General features: G+C 42.1%; 1 protein-coding gene across 6 annotated transcripts in view; it reads left to right on the top strand.

Annotated features, from left to right (window-relative positions):
• Positions 1-22,099, top strand: part of PDE7A (phosphodiesterase 7A) — an 87,583-nt gene that overhangs the window by 39,374 nt on the left and 26,110 nt on the right. For 2 of the 6 annotated variants that reach the window (XM_073679369.1, XM_073679373.1), the window contains 3 exons: positions 11,052-11,112; positions 15,058-15,090; positions 15,478-15,561. In XM_073679369.1, the coding sequence (XP_073535470.1) occupies positions 11,052-11,112; positions 15,058-15,090; positions 15,478-15,561 (178 nt within the window). Of the gene's footprint in view, positions 1-4,207; positions 4,283-11,051; positions 11,113-15,057; positions 15,091-15,477; positions 15,562-22,099 lie in introns of those variants that run through there. The other 4 variants (XM_073679370.1, XM_073679374.1, XM_073679371.1 and 1 more) reach the window with 3 other exon arrangements.

Below are 22,099 nucleotides of genomic sequence, written 5' to 3'. Positions count from 1 at the left end.
TGAAATTATGTCAAATTTGCTGTGTGTGTGTGTGTGTGTGTGTGTGTGTGTGTGTGTGTGTGTGTGTGTGTGCGCATTTTGATTGGAATTAACTTTCATGATGTGCCTGCAGTTAGTTGGGGACTCCTGAAGCTTTCTGCAATACTTGGATTTTATTCTGCCAGTGTGGATAAATATGTCAGTCTAGTTTATACTTTTCTTATTATTATTTTTTTTTTATTATTATTGTAATTGCTCATTAATATCTTCTTGTAGTCATGTAGAACTGTTAACATTCAGTTGTGACACGACACACAGATAAAATACCTTTTCCTACACTTCTTTAGAGTAAACCTAAGGAAATTTGACCTTATGCAAGAAAATGTTGTAAACCACTGTGTTGCCAGGATGGATGAGGTTTTACACTGTATTTGGTAATGACATTTTTTATTCGCATCCTTTCACTTTTATACTTGTCTTGTTAAGACTGCTATTCACTAGAAATGAGTGAACTTGTTTGGAAAACGTTCACCAATCTCAGTCGGCACGAACATTACACACTCGGATTCATGTTCGGATCCCCGAGCATTTTCCTCAATCTGCAAAATTCGACCAAAGTTCTGTAAATGATCTCGTCTCCACTAATGCTTGTTAGGACTTTGGCTAGGATAGTGGAGCGGGGTGGAGAGAGGTCAGAGGAGCGGCGGACAGTTTTTTTTTTTTGAGTAGACTGCCTAACTTTCATCCAGATGAACAAGTCATGGATCTCTAATGACTTTTGCACCCCAATAGCAGACTGTACAGACTAGGCAATGTTGTAGTTTTTAATGTGCTGCGTTGATCTCGCATTATTGCAGTCTGTGACACTTTTTTCATGGCTTCTGTGCCTGCTGCTGTTGCTGCTGCTTGATGAAACTAACAATTTCTTGAAATGTGGAGACTCCTGGTTGGGTCTCCATTTGGTGGGTTTCATGTAGTGGAAGAGGTGTCAGAGCCCCATTATACTATTTCTACTCTGGGGAAATTGCCACATTAGTGGTGTCTGCCCTAATTTTTGGAAATGTTGGGTCTCCTTCATGTGTGTTACCTGAATTTGACAGACCTCTCAGTGCACCAGGCCTATGCCTGTCACTCATGTACCTGTCACTGATCAATGTTTAAGCTAGAAATGCTGCTCCAAGCCCTGTCCCATGCATCCATGCTGCGCAATTATACGATTTGTACTCTGGATCAATTGATGCCACTTTTCCTGGTGTCTGCCCTTAATTTGAGCTGTTTTGGCAGATTTTCCTGTCCTCCCCCCCCCCCCCCCCCTAAAGTTGTTGTCTATGCTTTTGGTTTTGCCTCCCATTGAACCCAATGGGTTTCAGATATGTTCGAAGAACATCGGGACGTTCGCCAAACAGAACCGAACCTTGAAAGGTTTGTTCATCTCTACTGGTCAACCCCTCATTAACTGCTCATGAAATAAAAAGAAAACTCATTCGCCTCCCTCTAGTGCTGTTAAAGTCATGTCGGCTCTGCTATTCTTGGTGGGTCATGTGACATTAGCTGCAGCAGACGCATAGCACAACAATCAGCAGATACCGATTGGCTGCAGCTCATCTTAATTCTATCAGAGCTGCGACTGCTCTGCCGAAATGGTAATGGTTCCAGTAGATCAGCAGCCACATCAGTCTTGTGATTCCATATTGTCACATGACCCCCTGGGAATAGCCGCGCCAATGTCCCAAGTGCGGTGCATCTGCGAAAAGGGAGTATAAATTTGGGGCCCAGTAGCGATTACGCAGGGATTGTCAGTAGTGGACTTCTCCATTAATTCTAAATGGTACGTTTTATGTTGACAGTGATGTCACGACTACAGTGCACATCATCGCTGCAGCTAATCACTGGACTCAGCGGCTGTGTTGTCTACATGGGCAAAGCTGTGGAACCTGGTGATTGGCTGCATCGGCAACGTGCACAATAAGCGTGATGTCACCGCCGCAGCCGGCCGACAAACTAGAAGTGGCAGAGAGACCGCATGAGTAGGGGAGGTGTGTGGTGTTTTTTTTTTGTTTTTTTTTAATTTTATTTTATATTCTCATCCTCATCTTCTGCAACCCTTTGGGGAAAACACAAAATTCCCCAGACCTCTCCTCCTTTAAATTTTTCAGCCATTTGGCTGCGTTCCCACTATGAGTTTTTCAAGCGTTTTTGCCGCGGAATTTTCGCAGCGAAAACGCTTAGAAAACGCTTGGTAATACATGCCCCATGGTCCCCAGTGATAATCCGCATGTGCTGTGCAAATTTCCACTGCGGATTATCATTGTGGAAAAATACACAGCATGTCCATTAATTTTGCGGACACGCAGCATAATCGCCGCCATTGACTTGCATTGGACCGCGTGACATCCGCATCACTACATGTGCACAAGCGGATATCACACGGTTCAATGTGCGGATGATACCCAGGTCAGGAGGAGAGAAGACTCATCCAGACCCAGGTACAATAGAAACTGTAAAAAAAAAGAATTTAAAATAAAAAATAAAGATTATACTTGCCTTCCGATGTCCTCTCAGTGTTTTCTCCCTTCCGTCTGGTCTGCTGTATGGGTTGCAGTGTTGTGAAGGACCTGCCATGACGTCATTGTGTCATGTGACCTGTCACATGACTCAATGACGTCACCACAGGTCCTTCACTCCACCGCGAGCCGCCCAAGACGCCGGACGCAGCAGAGAAAACACTGGGAGGACTTCAGAAGGTAAGTATAGTCTTTATTTTTTACCATTCTTAGTTTAAAAAAAAATAAATAAATAACTTGGTCACACTACTATAAATCCATGCCGGTTGCATGGATTTATATAGTGTGACCAAGTTGTCAAGCACTTTCCAAGTGATGCTAAAATCGCTTGGAAAAGCGCTCGATAACCCGCATGCAAAAACGCTTGACAAACTCTTCTACCTGGCGGGAAAAACGCATGTAAAAACCGCATGCGTTTTTCCTGCCAGGGAGAAGCGGAAAAAATATGCAGCATTTCTGCATCGTGGGCACATAGCCTTAAGGCAGGGTTCCCCAACTCCAGTCCTCAAGGCCCACCAACAGGTCATGTTTTTAGGATTTCCTTAGTATTACACAGGTGATAATTGCATCACCTGCACAGGCAATAATTCCATCACCTGTGCAATACTAAGGAAATCCTGAAAACATGACCTGTTGGTGGGCCTTGAGGACTGGAGTTGGGGAACCCTGCCTTAAGGCATATCTGTTAATAGATTATGCTGCACCACAAAGAAATCTGTGCAGTATTCTTGCTGTTTGTGACTGTAGATTTAGGACCCAAACTTTGGACCTAAAAAGAACATTGTGCTAAAAGGTCAACATTCACCCCCATCTCCAGAAGTCGGCAAAAATTCAGTGGTGGAAGATGCAGCCAGCCGATTGGGCTGTTTTGTTTCCCAGATATTTGTGCGATACCGGATGCCTCTCCTGCATGGGAGCTGTGCACTTCCGACTTGGCAACTTAACGCTTGCATGTGTTGTGGGTGATGTTGCCTGTTATGGGTATTTGCAATGATGTGGACTTTTCAGGGAACTGGGGAGTCAAAAGTATTGTGTGATGACTACTGCTTGGCTTGTTTCTATTAACCTAAAGTATTCTGCAGCCGGGATCCCAGAGGAAGCACGTGTGTGAATGGCGGCCTATAGAGCTGGGGAAGTGTGTGTGTGTGTGGCAGCCAATAGTGCTGGGGAAGCGCGCGTGTGTGAATGGCAGCCTGCAGTGCCGGGGAACCGCGCGCTTATGTATGGCAGCCTATAATGTGGTGTTATGTGTGCTGGGTCATTTTTAGTCTCCTTGTAAGACCACGTTCACACGTTCAGTATTTGGTCAGTATTTTACTTCTGCATTTTTCACGCACTCTTGGTTTTGGCTTACAAATACAGAAGTGGTGACGTGTTTCTATTATACTTATCCTCTGATTGTTCCACTCCTGATTTTGGCTTACAAATACTGATGTAAAATACTGACCAAATACTGAAGGTGTGGGGGTAGCCTAACTGTGTGTTGGCTCCTGCTGCTGCCCCCTGGGTTCTGCTGTGCTGTGAGACGGCGGTGCCCACAGTAATCAGGTGACTGCAGTGTTAGTGCAGCTGCTGGAAGCTCATGTCACAGATTGCTTGTCACTTAGCGCTCCCCGAGAACCTGTTCCTGCTGCCCGAGGTACGAGAACAGCCTATGATGCAGTGTTTTGTGTGACTCGATGGGAATTGCATTACTCTGGTCAATAGCTCTGATACTTATCAAGTGGATCGCTTCTAAGGTAGGCAGATGCATGGCTGGCTGTTGTGAAGTGGCTGCATATCCCTGGGTGACTGTAAGGAAAAGATCCTATGAATTAGCTTGTGCTTTTCTAGAGATCCTGTGCCGAGTGCTCTGTATACAGAAGTTATAAAGTTAGAGAGCTAAGGCTTTGTGTGTTTACTAGGCGTTCTCACCCGGCTAAAGCTCTGTATGAGGAAAGGTGGTAGTATAGTGACACTAATGTTCAGGATACCAGGCGGTGAAATCCTGTAATGGAATATGTTTACTGCCTCTGCATAGCACCGGTTGGCACATCGCAGGCATGAAATTTAAAATGATCGCTTGACTTTCAGACAACTTTGTCTAATTTGATAGATAATGTGCTAAATGTGAAATCTATAAATCACTTTTATTTAAAATGATGTTGTCTTACCCCCCCAACCCCCCCCCCCCCAAAAAAAAAAAAAAATATATATATATATATATATATATATATATATATATATATATATATATATATATATATATATATATATATATATATATATATATAATTTTATTAGTACAGACCAAAAGTTTGGACATACCTTCTCATTTAAAGATTTTTCTGTATTTCCATGACTATGAAAATTGTACATTCACACTGAAGGCATCAAAACTATGAATTAACACATGTGGAATTATATACTTAACAAAAAAGTGTGAAACAGCTGAAAATATGTCTTATATTCTAGGTTCTTCAAAGTAGCCACCTTTTGCTTTGATGACTGTTTTGCACACTCTTGGCATTCTCTTGATGAGCTTCAAGAGGTAGTCACCGGAAATGGTTTTCACTTCACAGGTGTGCCCTGTCAGGTTTAATAAGTGGGATTTCTTGCCTTATAAATGGGGTTGGGACCATCACTTGTGTTGTGCAGAAGTCAGGTGGATACACAGCTGATAGTCCTACTGAATAGACTGTTAGCTGCTTTTTTCTTGCCATAATACAAATTCTAAGTAAAGAAAAACGAGTGGCCATCATTCCTTAAACAATGAAGGTCAGTCAGTCCGAAAAATCGGGAAAACTTTGAAAGTGTCCCCAAGTGCAGTTGCAAAAACCATCAAGCGCTACAAAGAAACTGGCTCACATGAGGACCACCCCAGGAAAGGAAGACCAAGAGTCACCTCTGCTTCTGAGGATAAGTTTATCCGAGTCACCAGCCTCAGAAATCGCAGGTTAACAGCAGCTCAGATTAGAGACCAGGTCAATGCCACACAGAGTTCTAGCAGCAGACACATCTCTACAACAACTGTTAAGAGGAGACTTTGTGCAGCAGGCCTTCATGGTAAAATAGCTGCTAGGAAACCACTGCTAAGGACAGGCAACGAGCAGAAGAGACTTGTTTGGGCTAAAGAACACAAGGAATGGACATTAGACCAGTGGAAATCTGTGCTTTGGTCTGATGAGTCCAAATTTGAGATCTTTGGTTCCAACCACCTTGTCTTTGTGCGACACAGAAAAGGTGAACGGATGGACTATACATGCCTGGTTCCCACCGTGAAACATGGAGGAGGAGGTGTGATGGTGTGGGGGTGCTTTGCTGGTGACACTGTTGGGAATTTATTCAAAATTGAAGGCATACTGAACCAGCATGGCTACCACAGCATCTTGCAGCGGCATGCTATTCCATCCGGTTTGCATTTAGTTGGACCATCATTTATTTTTCAACAGGACAATGACCTCAAACACACCTCCAGGCTGTGTAAGGGCTATTTGACCAAGAAAGAGAATGATGGGGTGCTACGCCAGATGACCTGGCCTCCACAGTCACCAGACCTGAACCCAATCGAGATGGTTTGGGGTGAGCTGGAGCGCAGAGTGAAGGCAAAAGGGCCAACAAGTGCTAAGCATCTCTGGGAACTCCTTCAAGATTGTTGGAAGACCATTTCCGGTGACTACCTCTTGAAGCTCATCAAGAGAATGCCAAGAGTGTGCAAAGCAGTCATCAAAGCTAAAGGTGGCTACTTTGAAGAACCTAGAGTATAAGACATTTTCAGTTGTTTCACACTTTCTTGTTAAGTATATAATTCCATGTGTGTGTGAACTTGATATGTCATCTGTATGACTGTCATCTTTAGCTGCAGTGTGCCTCTTTGCCACTCACACACCCCAGGCGGATTTCAAAAAGTCGGGGCTGCTCTTTATCTCCCTCCCACTTCTTGCAACTCTAACAGGCATAACTGAGAGGTGGTTATACAATACAGGGCATGCAAGCCATTAAACAATGGCAGGAGTATTGCATGTTGGGAAGGGGGGGGGGGGGTTCCAACACCTATAGTGCAGTCAGAATGAAGAACCACCCAGTTCAAGAGTGAGTGGCTAGTTACCAAGCAGGAATAACTTCAGAAAGTTCCTGTGCATATTAGACTAGAATGTGCACCAAAAGCAGTTTTAATTTGTAGGGAGTAAGAAAGCGCTTTTACTTTGGCTTTTCATGAAAGTGCAGTTATACTACAAATCAGTTACCGTTTAGTAACTTAAAGCGGTATTCCCATCTCCAAGATTGTATCCCAATTAGTAGTAGTAGTAGCAGCAGTTGTTCTCCAATTAGCAAATCAGAAGAACTACACTACATTTTTATGTCTTTCCTCATATGCAGGGCATTGCAGTAGCTTGGGTATCCATGGTTACAGCAACTAGCTAACTGTCACTGAGTGGTTGTAACCATAGATGCCTAAGCTACTGCAATGCCCTGCACATAAGGAAAGAGACATAGAAATGTAGTATAGTAGTTCTAATTTGATAATGTTATTACACCTACTAGATATTGGGACAGAATCTTGAAGATGGGAATACCCCTTTAAGGCTGTAGGACTTTTAAGAGCAAGGAGCCTCATTAATGACAATCATGTGCCCTAGTAGGGCATATGCAAAAGAGTTGTCATTGTAATCCTTGTGCAAACTAATATTTTATTATTTATTTGCATGTGTGTTGACCTAAAGTGGCCAAACACACTAGACTGTAGAAAGATAACACTCAATTACCACTTGTATTTTCTTATCACTTGCAGGCGGAGGTTAATGTCCCAGTGACAGCTGTACTGTACTGCCTTTGATTGACACAAAAGGAACAGAGTAGATGCAAGTGATGAGAGGATGGTGTCGCTGCTCCTCTCCACTTCTTGACTTGGTTGACTCAGATATAGTCCCATGTACCGAAATTGATTCATTAGAAAGCCACAGCATATATGCTTCCATGAGGAGCAAAATCTAGGTTAGCAGACCTTTTTAAAAATATATATTTTCAGCCACCATCTTTTTTTGTTTGTTTTGTTTACTGAATCCATTCAGATGTCTGACCATACAGCCCTCTCCTTTCTGGGGGAAAAAAAAGTTTTGCAGTAACTTTTAAACAAGCAAAGATGACTTTTTGGCTGTATTGAAATTGAGCTGCTGCTCCTAGAAACCAGGATTGTAGGAGGAAGCGGCCTGTGACTGACTTCCTTTTGGGGAGGAGAAAAGTTACACCATAGAGGAGATGAGGGTGACCTGTAAACCTTTATAATTTTGTTTCGATTTTAGTATTATTACACATTGGTCATGGGAGGAATTTGGTTCTCCAGATCTTATAGCTCAGTCCCTCAGGCATTTGTCCTGAAGGTTTCTAAGTCTTCGGAGGACAATTTTGACATGAACGCTCTGCTTTGTGTGGCTTTTATACAGAGTTGTGACGAGTTACTGATAATACTTTTTCGATGGAATATTTTAAAGTAAAATCTGTCAGAGATGAATCTTATTTAGTTGTATTTGTATTTTACGAAACAAAAACTCATCTTCCCGACCTCCATGTAAGAGATCTTGGTGCTCAGGTCTTGTTCCTATACTTGAGTCTTCTGCAGCCTGGAGATTATTTTTTCTATTCCTCCTACTATCTGTACCCTTTTTTTTCTGTGGTTCAGTCTGGTTACATGGAAAAAGAAAAGAGGGCGCACGTTTCTAAAATATTTAATTTCACAATGCTTGTAGGTATACAATATTTTTTTTGTTCCATTGTCTGTGTAGATCTAGAGATTGTCTGGTTTGCCAACTCTAGAACATGCAACATATAATAGTCCATGTGAGAAGCCATCCATATCTGGATTTCTAAAGAGCGTGTGTTGCTTTTACGTCCAACAGCTGGTGTATATAAACACATGCGTGTATTCGAATGCTACATTGTGGCAAAATTTCAAAGTAATTGGTGAAGAACTTTGGGAGATTTAAGATTTTGAACAAACTAACATTTACATTTTTATTTATATAGATTATTACCTGAGACTATAGTTTATATTCCTCCTATTATTACCTGAGACTATGGTTTATATTCCTCCTATTATTACCTGAGACTATGGTTTATATTCCTCCTATTATTACCTGAGACTATGGTTTATATTCCTCCTTTTTGAGACTATGGTTTGTATTCTTCCTTTTTGTTTTCTGAGACTACGGCTTTTATTCCTCATTATATTCCTTAAGACTATGGCTTATATTCCTCACCTTGTGAATAACACTTGACCAAACCAGAATCCATAAAAAAATGTGTTAAATGACACCAGAGCTGTCACGTTAAATAAGGTCTTGTCAAGTTTTTGGATTTAAGGTCATTCCTTCCTAAAGGTGAAAAGTTTGTGCCTTCGAGATAATCCGATGATTAAGTAAAGGGCATTTGATTTAATATGAGATTGCGCTCAAAGCCCGGAGGTAAAAAGATTTCTTCTCCGTAGTTACAGGGCACATGTCCTACTGATTATAAACTAGTAAAGGTCAACTCCACTTAAATCTAAATGTTAGTAATGACTTGTACATGTTTCACCATGTGGTGGTTTATATTTATAACCACATGCTCTAGAGGTAATGACGTCTCCAGCATGGCAGCCAATTGTCAAAGCATTGGGCTACACCAACAAGAGTGTATCTGCATTGATGAGGCTTCAATAGCTCCATTGGCCAAAACCGGAGCAATGGTGAGATGCGTGCCATGTGTAATGTAAAAGGCTAATCAGTCAATATTGGTGGAAGCAAGGCTACTTGTGTGATAGCAGCTGAGGGACAGTAGTGTCACATGCAAAATGAGGTGGATCTTCAGCAAGTCCAGGCAGGTGACGCAAACTAACTCCCCTCAATACTGTGTGACCTGTATGGCCAATTGTTCTGATCCTGACCTACTGTAAAACCTGTCTGCTAATCACAATGGTTGTAGTGTGTAAACCACATCTATAGGGTATAACCTCATTATAGGGGATGGACGAGGAGGAGAATAGGTTACAAACTGGCAAAATATCTGTGGGTGCAAAAGGCCAAACACCCAACTAAATTTCATGGTCTGTCTGTTCACAAATTTGTGTGTAAACTCTGCTGATTTGACAGAAATTAGTCAGCTATTTGTATGTAATGTAGGGATTCATGCTCTCTGATGGGCATTAGGCCTAAGGCCCCCTTCACACGTCATTGTCTCCGGTAGGTGTGGTGATCGTTTTTCACACGTACCAGGGACATTTTTACACACACACACTTATTATAATCTATGGGGCTGCGCACATGTCCGTGTATTCATACGAACCGTGTGACCCCACACATAGACGTGTCCATTTTCTTCCCGACAGCACAGATGACAATACGTACCGCACGCGGATGACAGTGTGCCGTCTGTGTGACATGGACCAGAATAGAATGCAGAATAGAAATGACAGATGTTTAGGTGTTAGATGTATATCTCACGGATACCTAATTAGTGCTTTGCATGTGTGATTACTGTACATGTATTAACCTAATAAAATAAAAAAATAGATGAAAAAATTGACCTGGTGTTCCCCTTATTTTTGACAGCCAGCAAATGTAAAGGAGACAGCTAGAGCTGATATCAATCTGGGAAGGTCTATGGTTATTGGGCCCTTCCCTGCATCACTACGACTACGTAGGCGCTGCATGGGAACATTTAGGTAGCATTCACACAGGCAATGCAGTTTTGGTACAAACACATGCAGTTTTTATTGCTTTTCACAGGTTGCACAGCACCAAAAGAAACTCTTAAACATAGCACCTGGACAAGGCTAGGGATTTAACTAAACAGAACCGACCCTGACTACTCATACACAGCTGAGCTATCCCCATCTCGGTCAAACGGCTATTGTCCATAGCAACCACTGATACTTGCGGTGCTCTGCACACGGCCTGTGCCTTTTAATTATGATCACCTATATTCATGTAGGCTCACATAAACAGATTACACTTCTTTCTCTCAGAGCAGACTTCATACATAGAAGAGGCACAATCCCACCAGTTACGGCAACCCCTTCAGCCCGAGCTTCCAGCGCCAAACAGAAGCATTAAGTGCAAACTGTGCCCGGAGTTGAACAGGCTGTATCTTCCACCCGGTTCTCTGCAGCTCTCACAAACAGACTGCTTAGCGCAGTCTCCATTCAGAGAGAGACCCTGCTTATTTCTCTCACAGCTACAGTTCACATTTTGGCTGATCACTCACCAGCAGCACACCTAACTCTGCTTCATCCAGCAGACGGACACTCCTACAGGAGACTGCCACTCCATGAAGCTACTTTCTGGTTCTTAGTAAAACCCTACAGGTGTATCTAATCAAGACCCTGCAGAGCTGGGATTTAACCCTGTCCTTTCCAGCTATGCTACAGTAAAAATAATATTTTCATATGTTCCTATATTTTTGTTTTCTTGATTTTTTTGCTAAAATGATTTTTTTTTTCTCCTCTGACCCCTACATAATATTAAAACATTCTTTTGTCTTTCTTGTTTTCAGAGACGTGGGGCTATTTCCTATGACAGCTCTGACCAAACTGCTTTGTACATTCGTATGCTCGGTAAGTATATATGAGAACTGCAGTATAGTGCATGCTAGATGATATTGACTGTCGTGCATAAAGTGTGTGTTACAGCCATTGGATGTTGGATCTGTCATGCATGTACTCACATGATCTCTGGGGTAAAAGTAATATCTGATGTGTGTGTGTGTGTGTGTGTGTCTTGAATAACAGCTGTAGGTCTTTTGGTCCTTTGACCTCACCTGCTCCTTACTCCTTCTTAGGCTTTGCTATTCTCTCCTTTCTCCCACATTGCTTATTATATTATATGATCTATATAAGATGTCTTGGTTATCACAAAGACCAATAGCCGATGAAGTCTAGGGGATTTATAGAAGAGCCAAGCCTTGTAATTTCTTGTTTTGGCCTTAGGATTTACTTTTAGTCTTTCAGTAGTTTTCTGTATCATGAATTCAGTACTTTTAAAGGTAAACTTTTTTTTTAGCTCTGATATAGTGTAAAAAAGCTTCTATTTGCCCTTCAGATCTCCCATCACTTTAGCTTTGGCAGTTTACCTCTCCACCGCTGTACTGCTTTCACCTCTCAGGAGCGTTGACTTGCCGTCTTGTGACTTGATTGCTCCAGCTATTCACTGCTCGTGTGTGTGTGTGTGTGTGTGTGTGTGTGTGTGTGTGTGTGTGTGTGTGTTTGTTTAAAAAGGGCCACATTTGTGACTATTAGTTTGAGTATCTTTTATATACTATTTATACATGAACTCTAACGTGCCTGATTCATCCTTTCCAAGAAGGGTCTCGCTGAGGCATACTATTGGGACTCTGTTAACTATTTATGTGCATGTAGCTCCTTCATAGACAAGTCCAGCAATACCTTTACATGGCCAGTCCCTTCCTCCATTACTGAGAAATCAGCATTTGAACTGATATGCAAATAAGGCTGAAGGACTATTTGTAGATCAGCAGCCCCAGCAAGAGAAGCTGGAAAGACCAGAATCGCAGTAGGGTCTGTATAAAACTGGAGAATAGTAGATTAAAATCTGCGCTGCTAGCGGTCCAGAGATGAGCAGGAGACGAGATATGTGGAAATGCGGTTTATTGGTCAACGCTTTTCAAAGTGACACACTTTTCATCATTGTGGTTTGTCCTGAGGAAGCACAGCCAGCAAGTGTGGATTTAAATAGACGCATCATTCAAATAAAGGCGCGTATGACCTGAACACTACACTAGCAGCGCAGATTTTAATCCACTCTTCTCCTACAGTTTTTGTAGATCAGAAGCCTGAGTCACTCCAGCTCTATTCCTCACCTAGCGCCACCTCCTCCTGCTTGACTGACAGCCTCTATATTGTGTGACTTAAAGTAAAGGAGCAGTCAGTCAAGTAGGAAGAGGTGTCACTGAGCGGGAAATAGAGTTGGAGTGACAGAGGCTTCAGATCTACAAGTAGCTCTTCAGCCTTATTTGTACATCAATCAGTTCAAGTGCTGATTTCTCAATAACTGAGGAACAGATTTTCCATTTAAAGGTATTGCCTGACTTGTCTTTGAACATGCATATATAAATAGTTTGGGGTTTGAAATCCTCCTAGCAAATTCCCTTTGAATGGCTGGCCTGTCCCTCCTATATCATCTAGTTTGGTTAGCCTACATCTAATGTATTGCCACCTTTTGGCATCTGTCTTTAGCAACTAATTGAAACCTTTTGAAGCACCACAATTTGGCTCCGTCTTTTTCGCATGTAGGATCTCTTGTAGCGATTTGACTCTTTAAAGGTACCCATGCACCTTGGATAGCGGTGCGGAGTGGTGTCCAGCTCATACACATGTTGCTCTGTTCTCAGTAGGGACTAGGGGAAAGCCTCTGGGCAGTCCTGGCAGTGGCTTAATTCCATCGTTAACAAAAAGAACAAGTGTTGTAATTCTTCTTGCCCTTGACACAATCTGTCGTGTGAGAGTTGGGATGGCTCTAAGAATTTTTGCCTTTTGTTTTTATTGTAAGTGCACAATAAGCAGTTTCTATAGTTCTATATTTATTTTAAGGTTTTCTATTTACTGAGAGTTACAAGAAACAGAAACTTACCGGGAGTATTAGAGGGAATATTGTACCAATTGGATAAATTAGAAGACTATAAGCGGAGTTGAAGCAATGTAGAGCAGTATGTGTATGTTCACACTTGTACCCAGGGAAAGATGGTTGTCGGGGAGCCTATGGAGGCAAAGTAAGCCCAAAGTTGCCCATACATTGTCCAGTGTTGTTGGACAACCACTGTTCTTCCAGGTTTCCTTATACTCATGCACATTCAGTTTGGATGTGTGATGTGTATATGTGTTTTCAATGCAAAAGGGGGGAAAAGGCCACCACCAGACACCTAAGGCGGCAGCTTGTTTTCAGGGAGAGCATAAGCTCAGCTTTGAAATTCATCATGCCCGATCCTTCTTTTCCCAAACGTCACAATACCCATACAATAAGTGTTCATTTTTTGTGATTACCTGGTCCTTACGTTATACCTAAGACTGTATCATCACATCTTTGTACCTGGTCTTTGCTGTACTTTATTTTCTTGGCTCTATATCACCTATCCACAGAATTGGTGATAACTTGCTGATCAGTGGGTGTCCACCTGCTGGGGCCCGCACCGATCGTCAGAACGGGGAACTTTGTATGCCCGATGGGGAACTTTTTTTTTATCTCCGTTAAAAAATGACGCAGCAGGTTGGACACCCGACCACTGCCCCATCCATTTTATGTGCACTGCCCTCCATTCTAACGGGGATAACGTTCCTGTTCTGCCATTTGTTGCCGGTCCCGGTATTCTGACCCCCGACTGATTAGTGAGTTATCACCAGTCTTGTGGATAGATAACTTGTTTTCACCTGGCAAACCCTTTAATTGCTAGGCTGATGTATGTAAAGCATTAAAAGAATTGTCCTGTATTCCGGATCCCCCGTTTAGCTGCTCTCCTGGAAGCCTCATGGTCGCCCCCTTTACTTCAGTGTGTACTGTTTAATATATGGACCCCCAGAGGCAGATGAGCTGGTTACTTGGGTCTGGATGTTACACACACACCGATAATCAACAGTTATCACTGAGGGCACCAGCGGCCAGGCTAAGAGCGCAGACTGCCATATGGCATTGACCACTATCGTGCAATGCTCGGACTGGCCGGCAGCTCTCCTGACCTGACGGCTGCATAGAAATGCATCGCGCTGTCACGTGCAGGTCAGGAGAGCTGCCAGCCAGTCCAAGCACTGCAATGTGATAGTTGTCCGTGTTATACTTCCGTCTGACTGCGCCTAATAATGATCAGTTGTTGGAGCTTCCTCACAAAATGTGGTCATCCTGGGCTGCATTGGGTGCGGTGGAGTGCTCGTCACCTTATAATTTCATTGCTGTTGCTGGCCGACAGACAGACAGACATACCTCTTATTAATTATAATGATCTTATGAATTATAATTCTGAATGAACGGATGGGGTCTGTTGAGTGATTACTAAATCAATTTTTAATTTTACAGTCCTGTATTGCAGGCCAGAGCTGCATTAACAATTCTGCAGCCTTCAGAGCTGTAATCACGTGGCATTTCCTTCAGAAAACTAAAAGCTGATTTATACAAATGGAATGTGTAAGAGGAAGCTTGATATTTGGTTTCAGAGGAAAACTATGACCGGACATATTGAATTTCAGCATGCCTGATCTCTTGATCTCCACACTGCTTTCAGATGTAGATTGTCCTGCACATTGACATTGGTACATGTTTTTGTCACCTGCTGTGTCTGACTGTACATTCGTGTATATGTGGGGTCCAGGCCATGTTAAAGGATTACACCCATGTCCCTTTTTTATTTAGCTGCTGTCAGTTTATTACATGTGCAGTACAGATCTCGTGTTATAAAGCAGTCTCGGATTTAATCTGTAATAAGCTTGACAAAGGCAACCTGCAATGGATGATTTCCCATGATTATGTGTTAATCCTGAGTTTTGGTATTTTGATAGGCTCTTGTGTAATTTTCAAACAGCTGAGTGCAAGTAAGTAATTGCTAGTGGGACCATCCACCATTTTTCCTATTAGTGGGCACATAAGCTGACCGGCTGCCATCTCTGGCTGAGGCTTGTACACTCCGCAGACGCTCCTGTTTGTCGGCATCCCTGCAGGCCTGGTGCTAATGAATGGAAGTGACCCTGTTGTGGCACAGTCGGGCCCCTCGTACATTATACTGTGGGACGTCCAGTCCAGGCTCATCTGAATGCTTAGCACATGCTTTGACCTGGTTTGCGCAGGCTATAGTCTGACTCTATAGGAGCATGCAGTTGCATGTTTGGAAACGTTGGAGTTGTGTAAGATGCTGATGGGTGGGTGCCATGTACAAGGAGTCGCCCTGATCCTCACCTAACCATTTATTATCTTTATTACAGGAGATGTCAGAGTAAGAAGCAGAGCTGGCTTTGAATCAGAAAGACGAGGCTCTCATCCTTACATTGATTTCCGTATTTTGCACTGTAAGTAATTTTAAAGTCATGTCACACATTACAGGAATACGCTGCCTAAACCTGAAATCTCTGCTCTATTGATCTCTCTGCCCTGCCATAGTTAAAGTGGCATTCTAGTTTTAGATGCACTTGCATGGACTGTGCCATTTTAAAGGGAATTCTCTTAAGTTCTTAAAAGGATAAAATTGCTAAGTACTCATAAAAACAAGTAACTTTGCAATTTACCTTTTCATAAAAATCCTCTGCATTCTCCATAATATATAGGCAATTTTAATGTAATGGTGTACAGCTTACTGGTCACCCCGGGGTCTCGAAGTGAGCAGTTACCTTGGCGAGGAGCACGCTCTCCCTGAAGGCTTCATATTTTGGAGGTGTGCATACTGCTCTGAAGCTGGCCAGATGATTGCATCCGAGAAGCTTCAGCCCTCTATGCTTCTCCAATGCTACAAAGGCAAAGCCGCCTCTGCTTACAGCATAAGAGAACACAGTTTGCACCAACAGCACAAACTTGCCACTGGTCAATCTGTCAATTTTCAGGAGTGCTCCTTCCTTGGCAACAAGGAAGCCAGGAGGCAGAAAAACTGTGCACTCAGAAGCAATGAGAAAACCCCTTTTTAAGTTCTCCACAGCTGCAAGGGGCAGGTCAAAAGATAAAAGCTCATATCATAGATAATGATGATGACTGCACAGTGCCTTTTACGCGCTTATGAGATCACAGTTCCGCCTTCTGACTCTATACTTACAATATAGAGGGAAGGATGATGACACTCACTCCGCTGTAGGCAGAAGAGGTGCTGGCTCTAGCTGGTTATGCTGTGCTGATGACACCTGGGATTGATAGAGTATGGCGTAATAACATGTAGGGTGAAAAGTTAGGAATTAAGATGGAGGCTGAAGGGAATGAAATATTCAAATCTTTCAGAGCTTCTCCTCAGCGTGGACTGTTCTGTCTGATCTTCCCTCCCTTTCTTTAGTGTTAGAGATATCAGGAGAGAGAGGGTGTTGTACACATGTACAGTGGAGAGAGGGGAAAGTATCTAAAGTTGTTTAGCACAGTAAATTTGCAGCACTGGGGTCCTGGGTTTAAATCCCACCAAGGACAACATCTGCAAGGAGTTTGTATGTTCTCCTCTTGGGTTTCCTTCGGGAGCTCCAGTTTCCTCCCACACTCCAAAGACATACTGATAGGAAATTTAGATTGTGAGCCCTAATGAGAACAGCAGTGACTGTATCTGTTTAGCGCTTTGGAATATGCTGGCGCTATTTAAGCAAGCATAATAAATGAGGAGAAAAGCGTATACAAAGGAAATAAGTGCAGGATAGAAGCTGAACTTATACATGAGAAAAAATATACAGCAGCACCCAAGAAAAACACACAAGCTTACATCCAGCCTATATTACTGGGAGAGTCAGTCCCACTAGAGAAAGATTTGAATTGGCCTTGAATCATGCTGCAAACTAGGTCTGAAAAGGAAATGAAAGAATGAACATTGTAGACTGAAATTTAGTGCAATTTTATTAACTTAAAGGGGTTGTCCACTACTAGGACAACCTCTTTTTGATCTAAATGTTTGGCCCCGATAAAATAAAGCCTATACTCCATTCACGAGCTGATGCCGTTCTAGCGGTGTTGGCAATCGTGGTCCTGGGGCTCCCATGCTGTTATGACATGTGAGCCAGGCACCCAATCTTCGCTGGCGTCACTGTTGCCTCCTTTGTACAAATTGAACGTGAAGAGGAAGTAGTGGACAACTTCTTTAAGGTAACCACAAATATATGTAAATTATATATTTTTCCATTGAAAGGGAGTCTGTCAGCACAGAATGACTGACTGTTCAAACCAAGTACAGGTGCTCTGTGCACTCTTGGAGTGGCCAAACCTTTCTGTGCAAGTTCCCACCTTATTGTTTTCCATCTATCTCCACCCTTCTCTCTCTCTATAAAGTGAGTGCTGTCAATTAAAGGAGGGGGGTGGAGATGGAGGAAAAACAAGAAGGTGGGAAGGTGCACTTAAATTTTTGATCACTCCAAGGGTGCACCAAGTACCCGTACTTGGTTTGAACAGTCATTTTGTGCTGACACTCTCTCTTTAAATAGGTTGTTTGTGGCTAAGGGTAGGAAATGTATTTCAATATGAAATAAGCAGTACTTGCCTAGTCAACCCATTTTTTGCTCTGCTGATCTTATTGATGAGGTCACGTCTGTCATTTCATGTCCGAGCTGCAGCAGTAGTCAGGTGTAATGCTTGCCAGAATGGACACTGAGGCCACGGATTGTGTATCAGTCATGTGCATGATAGACGTGATGTCACCCCTGCGGGGTTGGTAGGGATGTCCTGAGTGATGGGATTTAATAGGTAAGGAATGCTTGTTTTGTTTCAGAAACTTCCCACATTGTCCTCTATTACTTCTGTTTTTGCTGTGAAATGTCTTTCACCACTAGGTGTCGCCATTGTTACATTTGTTTTTCTTCATATAACACACAGGCTGGATAACCACAGATATCTTGCATTCATCATATTGTCATTGACTTATCGGAAAAGATTACTTTAAGCTTCTAGAATGTTTGTATTGTGATTGTACAAGCAAGCCATTGTGCTATTACGATGTGCCATTTTCTGATATAAGGTGCATATTATCACATGTTGTATGTCCACCTCTGAACATCGTTTTCCTGTGTTATGTATGGAGACCGGGCCAGCCTGAAATGTGGGGAGATTGTCTTTGTATCATGCAGAATTGTGAATGCTGCTCTGCAGTAGAATAGATTAGAGGTCTAATAAATTCCAAACCCTTGTTTTGTTTGCTTTTTTTAAAAAAAATAAAATTTCCAACTTGCAGAGTGATTAACACATTCCAATAGTTTTGGCCAAGAATAAGAGCAGTTCAAAAACTTACAAAGGAAGCGACGTACTGAGCCCATGAAATAAAATTCAATATTTATTTGGTATCCATATTAAAAGACAAATACATAAAAATGGAGATGGATACAGAGAAACTGCTTTACTGAGGTGACCCAGACCAATAGTTATAACAAGTGTTACTTAGCTGCCCCCAAAAAATAATAGGGGTTTATACTAAAGTGCTACTGCAGATAATAAAGATAATAACTAGTAAACATGATTTAAAAAAATATATATATATTTTTTATATACACACCTTGATAATAGGGAATTTCCTTAAAGTCCAATGGTTATGGCATTTAGCACCAGCGGTATGAAAAAAAGCTATTTTAGAAAGTGCACTGTGCCTAGGAGCTAGTAGTCATGTAACACCATGTTGATATAAGATTTCTATTTGTAAAGGTGCGGTACACATAAATAAGTACCGTATAATGCAGAGCAAAGTCATAGTTGGTACATAGAATGGGATGAGGCAGTGCTGGGTATACAACCATATCTACTGCACTCACGTTGTAGATCTCCATTTTTAATGTACATGTCTTTTAATATTGATACCAAATAAACATTATTGAATTTTAGTTTATGGGCTCAGTACTTCACTGCCTTTGCAGGTTTTTTCAGAGTGATTAGTTCTGCCTCTGAAATCCCATGGTGATCAGTTGCGGTTGTGTAGGAAACTTGCAGCCAGACAGTTAGGTCCATATATATTTGGACAGAGACAACATTTTTCTAATTTTGGTTCTAGACATTACCACAATGAATTTTAAACCAAAGAATTCAGATGCAGTTGAAGTTCAGACTTTCAGCTTTCATTTGAGGGTATCCACATTAAAATTGGATGAAGGGTTTAGGAGTTTCAGCTCCTTAACATGTGCCACCCTGTTTTTAAAGGGACCAAAAGTAATTGGACAATTGACTCCAAGGCTATTTCATGGACAGGTGTGGGCAATTCCTTCGTTATGTCATTCTCAATTAAGCAGATAAAAGGTCTGGAGTTGATTTGAGGTATGGTGCTTGCGTTTGGAAGATTTTGCTGTGAAGTAAACATGTGGTCAAAGGAGCTCTCCATGCAGGTGAAACAAGCCATCCTTAAGCTGCAAAAAACAGAAAAAAACCATCCGAGAAATTGCTACAATATTAGGAGGGGCAAAATCTACAGTTTGGTACATCCTGAGAAAGAAAGCACTGGTGAACTCATCAATGCAAAAAGACCTGGGCGCCCACGGAAGACAACAGTGGTGGATGATCGCAGAATAATCTCCATGGTGAAGAGAAACCCCTTCACAACAGCCAACCAAGTGAACAACACTCTCCAGGAGGTAGGCGTATCAATATCCAAATCTACCATAAAGAGAAGACTGCATGAAAGTAAATACAGAGGGTTCACTGCACGGTGCAAGCCACTCATAAGCATCAAGAATAAAAAGCCTAGACTGGACTTTGCTAAAAAACATCTAAAAAAGCCAGCACAGTTCTGGAAGAACATTCTTTGGACAGATGAAACCAAGATCAACCTCTACCAGAATGATGGAAAGAGAAAAGTATGGCGAAGGCGTGGTACAGCTCATGATCCAAAGCATACCACATCATCTGTAAAACACGGCGGAGGCAGTGTGATGGCTTGGGCATGCATGGCTGCCAGTGGCACTGGGTCACTAGTGTTTATTGATGATGTGACACAGGACAGAAGCAGACGAACAAATTCTGATGTATTCCGAGCCATACTGTGTGCTCAGATCCAGCCAAATGCAGCCAAACTGATTGGTCGTCGTTTCATACTACAGATGGACAATGACCCAAAACATAAAGCCAAAGCAACCCAGGAGTTTATTGAAGCAAAGAAGTGGAATATTCTTGAATGGCCAAGTCAGTCACCTGATCTCAACCCAATTGAGCATGCATTTCACTTGTTAAAGACTAAACTTCAGACAGAAAGGCCCACAAACAAACAGCAACTGAAAACCACCACAGTGAAGGCCTGGCAGAGCATCAAAAAGGAGGAAACACAGCGTTTGGTGATGTTCAAGACTTCAGGCAGTCATTGCCAACAAAGGGTTTTCAACCAAGTACTAGAAATAAACATATTATTTAATCTGTCCAATTACTTTTGGTCCCTTTTTAAAAACAGGGTGGCACATGTTAAGGAGCTGAAACTCCTAAACCCTTCATCCAATTTTAATGTGGATACCCTCAAATGAAAGCTGAAAGTCTGAACTTCAACTGCATCTGAATTGTTTTGTTTAAAATTCATTGTGGTAATGTCTAGAACCAAAATTAGAAAAATGTTGTCTGTCCAAATATATATGGACCTAACTGTATACACTAATCAGCAGTAACATTAAAACTACCTGCTTAATGTTGTGCTTGATGGGAGATTTCTAGGCATCATGTGGTATCTGGCACCGCAACATTAGCAGCAAATCCTTCTATAAGGGTTGTCCCAGGGTCTCCTGCCTGATCAGGTGGGAAGAAGCCCTGCTGGATGCCAGGCAGGAATGTCTTCCACGAATTTGTTAGATCAACTCTCCTAAGCTGTCTATATGGGTATTCAGATCCTAGAAAGCTGAATAACATGATTCCTTGATATCTGCGATCCAGTATCTTAAAAACGTGGATTTCACTAGCATATGTAAATGAGCTGCTAAGATATATGGGCCGGGCATAGATCTCCCTGAGAATCTGCCTCCAGAGCTTATTGTAAAGGAAAGGAGGCGTTACCAGTGTGACATGTAATGACTGCTCTCCTGTTCTCACTGCAGAACTGTGTGTGATTTGATTACAACAAACCGTACAGCAGAGCTGAGCTTTGTCTCATTACAAACACATCTGCAGCTTTTCTCTTGTAATGCTGTTAGCTCAGCTGTACTGCCCATCTATCTACTCTAAATGCTGGGAGCTGCAAGCAAAGAATTGTTAGTGCTGTCAGCTCTGCTGTAGAGCTGTCTGATCACAACTGAGAGGAGAGCTGCACTTTGAGACAAAGTTCAGTTCTGCTGCGCTGTGTTCCCATCTTAGTACAGAGCTGTATATGATGAGAACAGACTGTCAGTCATTACATGTCTCACACTGTTAACACCCCCTTTAATTTATTATTAGCTATGGAGGCTGACTCTCAGGGAGATCTGTGTCCAGCCCATAGATCTTAACAGCTCATTTACATATTAAGGAATAAGTGGATTTATCTAGAATAAGACATCAGATCACAGATATCAAGGTATCCTTTTATTTAGCATCCAGTGAGCTACATGCCCATATTGACTGCTTAGGAGGGTTGATCCTACTCCCAGATTCCTTTTTAAAACACCAGTCTTGGAGAAAAGCTGCTAATTTTCTACTTCCACTTCCTATGTATGAATGCACATCAACAGCACTTGCCTCTGCATGTACAGTGCCTACAAGTAGTATTCAACCCCCTGCAGATTTAGCTGGTTGACACATGCGGAATTAACTTGGCATTGTGACATTTGTACTGTAGATCAGCCTGGAAGTGGGAAATGCACTGCAGCAAATTTTTTTTTTTTTTTTTTTTAAAACGTAAAAAGTTAATTCAGAGTGTCATTTATTATTCAACCCCTCAAACCACAAGAATTCTGTTTGGTCCCCCTAAAGTATTAAGAAGTAGTTCAGGCACCAAGAATAATGAGC

Source organism: Phyllobates terribilis, unplaced genomic scaffold (genome assembly GCF_046119375.1).
Source record: "Phyllobates terribilis strain yellow unplaced genomic scaffold, ASM4611937v1 Scaffold_4__5_contigs__length_816908805, whole genome shotgun sequence".
Lineage (NCBI taxonomy): Eukaryota > Metazoa > Chordata > Amphibia > Anura > Dendrobatidae > Phyllobates > Phyllobates terribilis.
Note: the sequence above shows the minus strand (reverse complement) of the source record. Positions and strands in the feature narration are given on the sequence as shown.